This window comes from Eptatretus burgeri, chromosome 9 (assembly GCF_056783735.1).
Source record: "Eptatretus burgeri isolate ZD-2024b chromosome 9, Ebu_testis_v1, whole genome shotgun sequence".
NCBI lineage: Eukaryota > Metazoa > Chordata > Myxini > Myxiniformes > Myxinidae > Eptatretus > Eptatretus burgeri.
The window spans coordinates 55,874,627-55,885,489 of NC_140969.1; the positions used below are offsets into that span (position 1 = coordinate 55,874,627).

Consider the following 10,863-nt stretch of genomic DNA (forward strand, 5'->3'; position numbering starts at 1 on the left):
ACGAACTGTTCCACTATCGACTGTAGGGTGCTCGGCAAGTGGTTTAATCAATCAGGCAAGCACTCTAATTAAATGGTTGATAAGGAACGGCTGGCTTGACAAGTGATAGCAAGCTCATTGGTAATGGCACATACCTGCAAAAAACTAAACTTCACCGATTTCTGAACATTTTCAGATTTCACTCCAGATTTTGAGGTATTTAGTCCACATGATGGTGATCCGATCCTTCAAACTCAAATTATATTTCTATTTATACTTGAATTAGTCTGTGATAGTAAATTGTGGAAAATTGCATCATTGTAATGCAAGAAATTGCTCCAAGCTCCTAATTTGAAAACTATAGCACTTAAAAAAGTGATGTATACAGCGATGCGTAGGTATGTAGATGAGGCATTCATTCGATGATCTCAGTGAGGAAAGTGAAAAAAAAAATTTGAGCGCTTTATTGTTGTTAAACCGCTGTGGCCTATTCCAACTTCAGGCATTGTTGAGCAGGCCGAACAAAATGCCAAATTAAGACCCCAGCAAGGTAACCCAGGATGTACCTTAAGGCCCTATTGAGATCTAGGTGTCTGAGGATGTGCCTGATGATGGTTAAAATTAAATAAGTCTGTTAATTATCTTCAAAAGGGGTGTTTTAATGACCCCAAACACCTAATTTTCACTCTTGCACTTCTTTGGAGTTCCCTTTGTATGCATGCAAAGTTTCAGGCTGCAAGCTTTCATGGTTTTAGAGTTATGGAGGAGACACACACTGACACTGACTGACTGACTGACTGACTGACTCACTGACATTTGTTATTATAGATGGTTGAAGGAATTAATTGTTAACATATATTATCTCACAGAAGTGATTAATTTAATCTTTCTCATAAACACTGACCAGGCTTCAATGAAGTGTAAATACCTGCTCAATGTCTTGAGTCTATCCTCACGGCACAAACATTTTTGTAGAATACTTTGTAGATAGATGTCCTGGAATGAAGGATGTGATGACAAGGTGGTGGGAAGAGGTGGGGGGAGGGAAAGGGTCAGTTGGCATTCATAAATGAGCTTGAAAGAAACAAGCAAACATCTGAGAAACCCAAAAGGAGGTATGATGATTTGTGTGTCTCTGTGGTCTCATGATTGTACAAATAGAATTTGTACCAATAATTTATGACCGTTTTGACCAATTTTGCAGCTTTTATAGCAATGCTTCAAGAGGAAATGATAAACTGAGACCATAGTCTGCAGAATATCCAAGGGGAAAAGAATATTTAAACTTTTCAACAGTCCTCCGATTTTTTTGTATTGCAGCCTTGTGTGGGGGTGTGTTGGACGGATTTTCTGGTGTCATTTTAAGCCCCGGATACCCTGGTTATTATCCGTCGAACCTGGACTGCACGTGGGAAATAAGCCTGCCTGTCGGATTCGGTGAGTACCTGTGGATGATGGAAAAGTAATTTTTTAATTGGTGCTGCAACTTTGAGTGAAATAAGTAATCACAATGTTGAGTAATGTCCATCTGATAAATTTCTTCATAAGATAAATTGGCGTAATTAAGCAATTGGCCTCAAAGATACAAAGTACCGTGTAATGTTGACTCATTCAGCCCTCCACCTTTTGCAATAATGTGGAATATTTATTTTTCTGCATCCACGGATGCTCCATCATCTTGCTGGCATGAATTTGGTATCTGTTTTGCATAGATTGGTCAAATATATTGGTCCAAGCAATTTCTGGATTAATCCAGTCACCCTCGGTGGTGTACGGTTTTGTTTTTTTTCAATCACTGTGCTGAAGTTACTGATGTATGACCTTAACTCTAATCTGACCACCATATTGTACAACCAGATCTTACCAATTGTGGTCTTTTTGGACCCCGACTCAAAACCATTCAATTTCACGAAATCTGCCAAACTTTCACATCATTGACTAAACATGGTGTTTGATTGATAAAGTCAACAAACATAAAAAAGAAAATAAATATATAATCTAAAATGAACCTATCAACTCAGGACTTTTATGACCCAGACTCAGAAGCACTAAATTTCATTCAATCTGCAAAAGTTTCACATCAATGAGGAAACATATTTTGATTGGATGATATTTTAGTGACAACAAACACAAGCATTAAATTAAAAAGAAAAATTTTCGAGGACTTGCTCGATACAAATACTATATGAAGTAATCATATATGCCGGAAATTGAACGAAAATAACGGGTCTTTTTGGAACCCAGAAAGTATTTGCTTGTAACTATGTGCAGCAAGGTGGGATCTTAAAACATCATATATATTTATTACTGGCACATATAGGTGCCAGGGTCCAACTCTGATACAAAATAATAAAACATGAAATACATTGTTAAACTAATAAAGAAATAACATAACAAGCCGGGAGACGGCATGGGTGGTCACTATATAATTGCATACTAGTCATACAGTTTTTGACGGATCGGGCTGAAAAATTTTTGACACAGAGGTTGATTATAGTGCACATAAAAGCGTGGAAGCCGATTTTTGATTTTCGAAAAAAAATATATATATATATATTTTTTTTTTCGGATTGTTTCAAAAATGTCAAAGTCTCGTTGCTAGGCAATGGTGGCATCCATAGCAACGGTGCTCAAAAGCATACAACTAGATCCTGGTATGAACCTACCAGTCAAGTTTCATCAAAACCGGTTGACTCCTCTGGCCTCCAGAGCTGTCCATTACATACATACAGACAGATGGAAAACCTGAGAATAACCGTAGTCTAGCGACCATCCAACAATGTCAGCCTGGGGTCGAAAAACGACCCCTGTTGGTGGGACTAGGGTTAAACTCCTCCAGCTCAGGTTCGAGTGTTACTCACGATGAGGGACCATGAAAAATCGAATCAATGTCGAATCAAAATTAATAGTAAGGTTTAATCATGCCCATACAGGCCCCCTTAAAAACTTGCATTACATGATTTTTGAACGGCCCAACATTGGGGTTAAACAATCCTTAACCTTGTGTCGAATCAGCTCGTTCTGATATAACCATGGCGGATGGTGACATGGATGAGAGGTGTCGAGTTGATCTTTTTAATCGCGCATTGTGTGTTTCTCAATCGTGCTGTTAATATTTTGAGAGTGCTTTAAATGTGCATTTCCCAATAGGCCCGTTACCAGATTTTGTCCCAGGTTGTGAACACAGTGCAGTCATTCTTGTTTTTCTATGAAAGGTTTGTTCTTCTTCTTTCATACAGAGCACATGGTTGCAACAAGTAGCCTCAATGGCTTAGGGCACGGCTTTGCTGCTGATGCAGCACCCTCTGTAGGTTAAGGCAGGAATTTGTAATTTGTTGGCTGAGGGACCATGAAAAGTGCCTGCAATGGCTCTTTGAATCTTCATGAAGAATACCGTGACATCATTAACGCGGGATCGTTAACATCCATGAACTAATGCTGGTAGAAGGAATGCCCAGTTTAACGCCCATCTGAGGAACAGCACACACATTGATGCCACGCCCTGCCTGCAAGACATCAGGATGAGTTTATGAAAGGTTTCAGTAATTTGTAACACACACACACACACACACACACACACACACACACACACACACACACACAGCGCTTTACAGAGCATCAGTTCTGTCAAAGCAGTGTCTTGATAAGGGTCACAATCCTAGATGGGTCAACACTGACGCAGGGTACTCGACTGAGTTTGCAGGAATATGGAAATGTTTCAGGGTGCCGGCAATGACTTTCCTCCTTCACTGTTGCAGAAATAAGTTGATATTTTTAAATATTTTGCATGTGACACATCCAAGGTGAACTTTGAAAAATTTGCACTGTATGCAGAAGTACGAATCCTAAGACTGATGGTATTGAGGATGTTGTTTCCGAGAAATAATTCATGTCATATGTGTCCAAACTTCACGATGAGCTTGAGATACTGTTCACTAAACATTTGGGTATTTTGCAGGCAGCTGTCTGGCTGGTGTTCATTGCTTGAGCACTATTTGAATGCTGTCCAGTGCTTGTGTAGATATTGACATCACATACAGTATGTTATAGGAGCAATGTTTATTAAAGGACTAAGGGAAGCAGAAGAATATTATTGGGCAGTAAGTTTTCCTTCGAAAGTGGGAAGGTTATTTGATGTTTAAATTCTGTTGTTGGGAATGGACTTACCCGAATGTCCTGTGTACGTCTCAAGCCAATTCACCATGGATGTTTCTTGAATAACTGGTAAATTTGACATTAGTTTTTTTTCTTCTGAAAACAACAAATTTCGTTTTATTTTGTTCAGAACAAGAACAACCAGCTTCTCTTTTGCCCATTTCATTACTTCTTAAATGTTCCAAAAACATAGACTTCAATTGCATTGACTGTCATACCTTGTATCCTATTCCTTGTTATAATCATTCAGATGGTATTGGCAAGCAGGCTATCGTATCAATAAATATACAGGAATGACTGCTCTATGTTGAATTTCCATAAAAGATCAGAGCTACTCACAGTCGACAAGGCCTTTGTCCATGGTTCATTGGAGTACTGCCTTTCCCTATGGACTGGAGCCCCAGCATCACACCTGTCTCTCTGTTAAGCAGTGGAATCTAAAGCTCTCAATATTATTGGGATCTCCTGAAATGAGGTTGACGTTCAAGGCCTGTTGCTCTCATTTTGCAGATAGGTCAGTATAGCCCCTTCAGTTTTGTAATCGCCTCTCCTCTGCTCTATCTGCTGTCTCAGTATTCCAATATTTTCCAGCTCCTCCATGAATCACCTGTTCTCCCAGTAACCCCCTCTTGGTTATAATCCCAAAATCCAGGCTTTCCACATACCTTAACTATTTCGTTCCTCTTTGTTTTGGTTTGGGCAACTGCCTTTGTATGGTGGTTAAACCATTCTCTTCCCACCAAGGCTTCATGAAGGTGGTGCACCATCATGTTATATCAGCCACCATCCCTAACTGTGATCTTTATTCTCTCTCTTTTAACCTTACCAAAACAAGCCCTCTTACTTGCAGTTTATTGTGTTTCCTCCATTTCCTCCCTCTCTCCATCTCCCGATTTAATGATTCCTTTTCTTATTGTGTCCAACTGGGTCCCCTATTCCCACACCATCACTGCATTGCTTTTTAAGCTCTTTCATTCTGCTCTTATATTAACCTACTGTATATCCTGTATGTAAAAAAAAAAGTTGAGATGTAGGTGGGAAATTGATGTTTGGGGAGTAGTAATGCAACACCGAGAAAGGTTTGATTTTTGTAAACATGAAATTTATCCAAGGGAGTACTGTACGAGCAAAAAAACAATATTAACAAACAAGAGTTGTAAATTTCAAAAGAATCGTGTTTTATCATCCTTTTTTTAAAATTCCAATTAATTGTGAACAGCTGTGGTCAGTGAGAGTTAGTGGTCACAGATGCTATATTTGGTGAGACAAATAATGGCATTCAGTTTAAATTAATGGGTAATTTGTTCATACCTAGAGAAAAAAAAAACATACAGACAAATGAATTGATAAATAAGCACAAGGCCTAAATTAAGTCTGTAAAGAATAAAATACATATCACAATGACATAATGTATTTACCAAGAAATGAAATCCTTTTTCTTTACACATCTGCCACCCAACACAGACTCCGAAATGTCAGATGAGCAGCAGGGTCTCTATTTCAGAGATAAATCAGCATTCCACTGAGTTGTATCTGAATATCACATAAACACTGAGATGTTGAGGTTTATCAAGTAGAGGTTTGAACTCAAAAAGAACACCGACATGTCACCAACCTGCCCAAAAAGCTGCTTTTGAAATACGAGCCGCCAAGAAAAGGTCAATATGTGAGTCCAAGCAATTCCAGAATATATAGTTCAGAAAGAGTTTCAAGAAAGTGATTGTCTCCTCACGTGCTGTGAATTGAAATGAAAGAAATCTTACGTGATGATTGATTGATGAACATGTTCTCAGTGAAAGGCCATTTATATATCTGTTGAAAGTTCAATTTAGGAAAATCATCAGTGTTTGTTTTTCCTTTGAGATTGACTTGTAAGAAGTCTCTGATATCTGACAACTTTAACCTCTGAGTCTTTCATCTCAAGTAACTTCCAATTATCTCTGACAACTAGTTTGGCTTCTGACAAGACCATTCCACATTGGATATATCACTTCTTCTGAAACATCAGTAGATGTTTGCCCTGAACCACAGCAAGAGTTTAAAGCCATTTATCTGGATATCTCTTGAGCTTTTGACACTCTCTGGCATCCAGCCTTGATTTCTAGGTTGTCTTCCTTTGGTATATAATCAGGGATCCATGCTCAAGTGGTTGGCTGATTTCCTCTGTGAAAGCAAACAGCAAGTGGTGCTTTATGGTCTCCATTCCTCTGATCTTTCCCTTCAGACTGGGATTCAACAATGCAGCGTGTTATTCTTGATTGATATCAATGATCTACAATTACGTGATTCTCTTGCAAATCAACTTTTTCATTTTTGCCGATGATTCCACCCCTGTGTAGAATGATGCTTCATTCTTGAATCACAATCTCACAGACTCTAAACAAGGATTAGCAATTTAACATTCCAATCCATTTTTCTGCACAGCCACTGGAAGATGTGTTGGCCCTGTAATTCCTTGGCCTCACTATCTGCCATAATCTTTCATGGGAGGATCACATCACCAAGCTAGCATCAAAGGCCAATCACCGTCTGGCTATTCTTCAGACAGCGAAGGCATTCCTGAGCTACAAATAGGTCATCAGAGTGTTCAAGGTTTTCATATGGAGCTCCATAATGTAGTGCTCCCCACTCTGAGATGGTGATCCTGATTATAACCTTGCTACTCTTGAGGAGGTCCAAAACAAGGCCTTCTGTAAACCTGCTCTTCTTTGTTGTTTCGCTCCTCTGTAAGTCCAGACCCTTGAATAAAATAGTGGAATAATTTCAAAAATACAGTATTTCAAGCCAAGAGGCATTTTCCGAAGGACTGTCATTCTCTCATTGGTGGAAGTTGGAAGGCTCTCTGTTTTATTAAAACGAGAAGATAACCCGGTTCTACTGGGCTGTTATAAGGGAATTAGTTTCCAATAGTGTGTGGAATATTTATGGAGTTTGACACGAATTTCCTTTGACAGCATAACCGCAGGGACCCATGCAAATCCCATGGAATGAAAAATGTGACTTTAAGTCCTCAGTACTCCTTGCTTCTTCTTTAAGTCCTAACCATCTCCTCCACCCCCTCCCCAGTCCCAGCCCCAAGTCGTCAAGCCTGTTTTCAAGCCCCATTCCCAAACCCCAAGTCCTCAGCCTCCCCCTCCAAACCCAGAGGATTCAATCCCTCTCCTGCCGTCCAAACTCCAAACCTTCAAAAACCCTCCCCACAACAATCCCTTAACCCCTCTACCCCCCACAACACCCCCTCCCCAACCACCAAAGGTCCTCAAACCACCCTACCCTGAAGTGTCATACATATATATATATATATATATATATATATATATATATATATATATATATATATATATATATATATATATATATATATATACACACACATATATGAAAAGCTACATACCCAGACCAGGAACATATACATATATATATATATATATATATATATATATATATATATATATATATATATATATATATATATATATATATATATATATATACTGTTTACATATATACTGTTTACATATATACATATATACATATATACATTGTACATATATACATATTGTTACGAATTTAGGAATTCGATTGCACACAATATTCAGGTTCCTTTAGTCAGTTATGTCGATAAGTGCTTGTTCCCGAGATAGCTCACCTTTCATTGTTTAAATATTCAGAAATTGATTAGATGCACTGCGGATAGATTTAATAGTTAGGGAACAAACAATGGAGATGTCCCTCCCCCTCTTCTGCGAAGAGCAAGAACCACCCTGCCGTCCCGTGACTCATGATGTCAACAACTCCCTCCCACCCGTGGCTGAGCGGGGGATGGAGCACGAGGGCATGAGTCACGCCGGGATCGGGGGAAGGGGCGGAGAAGGATAAGAGGAGATCTTTTCTTTTGTGTTGGGCAGAGTTGGAGGGCAGAGTTGGAGAGCAGAGTTGGAGGGGCAGAGTTGGAAGGGCAGAGTTGGAAGGGCAGAGTTGGAAGGGCAGAGTTGGAGAAGGGAGTTGAGGGGAGTCGTTCAGCGGACCGTCGGGTCCTGCTTGGCTTGCGTTCGGGTTGAGGCCTTCGGAAGCTTTTTGCTTCGGCTGGCTCAGTGAGCTTCGGCTGAGGCCTGACTCAGGAGGAGGCTTTTTGGAGGCTCTTTGCTTTGACGGTTCTGTGAGCTTCGGCTTCTGCTTGGCTCAGGAGAGCTTTTTGCTTTGAGCTGCTTTGCTTGGAAGAGAGTTGAGCTGGTCGCTCAGCTCGAGCTGCGAGTGGTGGCTTCTTCTTCTTGGTTTGTGGAGCTCTTTGTTCTCCATTTTGGTTCCCGGCTTGGTGCGACTCATCGACCTCTTCGTGGAGGTGGTTCTTCGGAGAAGTGACGCATCGACGGGAAGGATCAGCGCCTCGTCTCACCAGCACGTGTTGAGAAGCTCTGGAGAATTCGCGGGAGCTCTGGAAGGTTCACGGCGATTGGATCCAGCTCGCTCTCGCTGGAACCCGGGTCCGAACAACTTGAAGACCACACGAGGTGGAGAGGTTTGAGATAGGTTCTGGGTTTCAGCTCACCTGTCCTCTGAGCTGGAGCTCGTTATTAAAGGCCTCTGCCACCATTTCTTGGGTGTGTGTGTGCGTACGTGTGTCCGTGGGCCCGTCTAATAAGTAGGAACTGCTGTTAAGTGTAAATGACTGCACATAATAAGTAGACGGTTGTAGTTCTTTTGTCGTGCTTTTGTTGCTTGTAAAGGTGCATACGTGTTTTGCCTTGTTTAATTGCATACGTTCTTTATTATAATAAATGTCCTTGTGTGAATGTAAACCTGTTCGTTGCATCCATTCCCTCATTGAACTGCCCCATCTTGCACTCGGAATACAGTTGGTTTTTTAATAGCTGGTAAAGTGATCGGGTCCGGCGAGGTCTGGCGATAATACCCGGTCATTTATCCCAGAACGGAACAGACCGCTTAAGCGGTTCGTGTCCAAGCAGGCCTTCGCCGTGGCATGGTCCCTCGGTAGGTTACCCGCGCGGGTACTTAGGTATATCGATATTCGGCGATTGACCCTATTTCGCGCGGGTAGAATACGGACTGGGCTGTGGTGGGATTAAAAACCCACCCCTGACTGGTTTCTGGCGTTGTGCCAGAAAGTCATGACTGGATTGTCCGTTCGGTGGGCGAAGCGACCACTATTGGTTAGACGTGGTCGTTCGCACGCCGGCGGGAGAATTCTGTAACAATATATACATATATACACCGGATCCCAACATTCGCGGGTTCCACCTGTTCGTGCCTCACCAGTTTGCGGGATGCCTCACCAGTGTAACACATCATTCATGTGACGCCATCCCTTGTGAGTTAGTTACAGAATGAAAACACTCACAAAATCTGTTGATGTATCCAGTAATTACCAGGTCACCACATATGGGCATTAAACAATGGAAACATCCAACGCATCTTAGTGCAAATCACCATCTTGCTACAAACAGCACCATCTCAGCTGTTTTACATTTTTAAAATGCTCGACATAATCTGCCCACAGGTAGGAAAGACATCATGTCCTGTGATTTAAAGAATGGAAACGTTCAGCACATCCATTCGTGTATTTAGCGGCTCGCTACATACGGACTAATTACACAATGGCATCGCTCATCACATCTCTTATCAGCTGCAGAATACAGTATCACTCAGAAAAACCCCAAAACAACGCGCAGATGACTCACCACTCCCGCAGGTACCTACAATGCACACGTCAAGCTCGTCGGGGAGTGTGCCTCCGCGGACCATGATGCGGCCCAGGTATTCCCAGCAGAACTCGCGAGCCTCAACGAGGAGAAGGGGTACCTGCCAGAGCAGGTCTTTAACGCTGATGAGACTGGCTTGTTTTGGAAAAAGATGTCGACCAGAACATTCATCTCACAGTGCGAAAGCAAAGCAGCTGGCTTCAAGGCCGAAAAGGACCGGGTATCCCTTCTCCTCTGTGAAAAGCTGAGGGGGACTTCATGGTAAAGCCCATGATGCTCTGCCGTACCCTGAACCTATGTGTGTTGAAGAACAAAAACAAGCAGGCGCTGCCCATGGATTGGATGGCAAACAGGAAAGTCTGGGTGACGTCTGAACTTTTAATGGACTGGATCCATACCTGTTTTGTTCCTCAGGACGAGAGGTACAGTATATATATATATATATATATATATATATATATATATATATATATATATATATATATATATATATATATATATATATATATATATATATATATATATATACATACATACGCACACGCACACGCGCACACACACATGCACACCACATTGCCAAAACGATGTGGACACCTGCTCTTCCAATATGTCATTCCAAAATCATGGGCATTAACATAGAGTTGGTTCCCACCCCCCCCCCTCCTTTGCTGCAAAAACAGCCTGCACTCTTCTGGGAAGGATTTCCATGAGATATTAGAACATTACTGCAGGGATTTGCTTCCATTCAGCCACAAGAGCATTAGTGAGGTCAAGCACTGATGTTGGGCAATTCGGTCTGGCTCACACTCAGCGTTCCGATTCATCCCAAAGGTGTTCGATGGGGTTAAGATCAGGGCTCTGTGCAGGGCAGTCAAGTTCTTCCACACAAATCTCAACAAACCATTTCTGCATGGACCTCGCTTTGTGCATGGGGGCATTGTCATGCTGAAACAGGAAAGGGCCTTCCCCAAACTGTTGCCACAAAGTTAGTAGCACAGAATCTTCTAGA

General features: G+C 41.5%; 1 protein-coding gene across 1 annotated transcript in view; it reads left to right on the forward strand.

Annotated features, from left to right (window-relative positions):
• CSMD3 (CUB and Sushi multiple domains 3) overlaps positions 1-10,863 on the forward strand; it is a 1,047,538-nt gene that overhangs the window by 729,501 nt on the left and 307,174 nt on the right. The window contains exon 42 of the mRNA XM_085893781.1: positions 1,300-1,416. Coding sequence (XP_085749907.1) covers positions 1,300-1,416 — 117 coding nt within the window. The remainder of the gene's footprint in view (positions 1-1,299; positions 1,417-10,863) is intronic.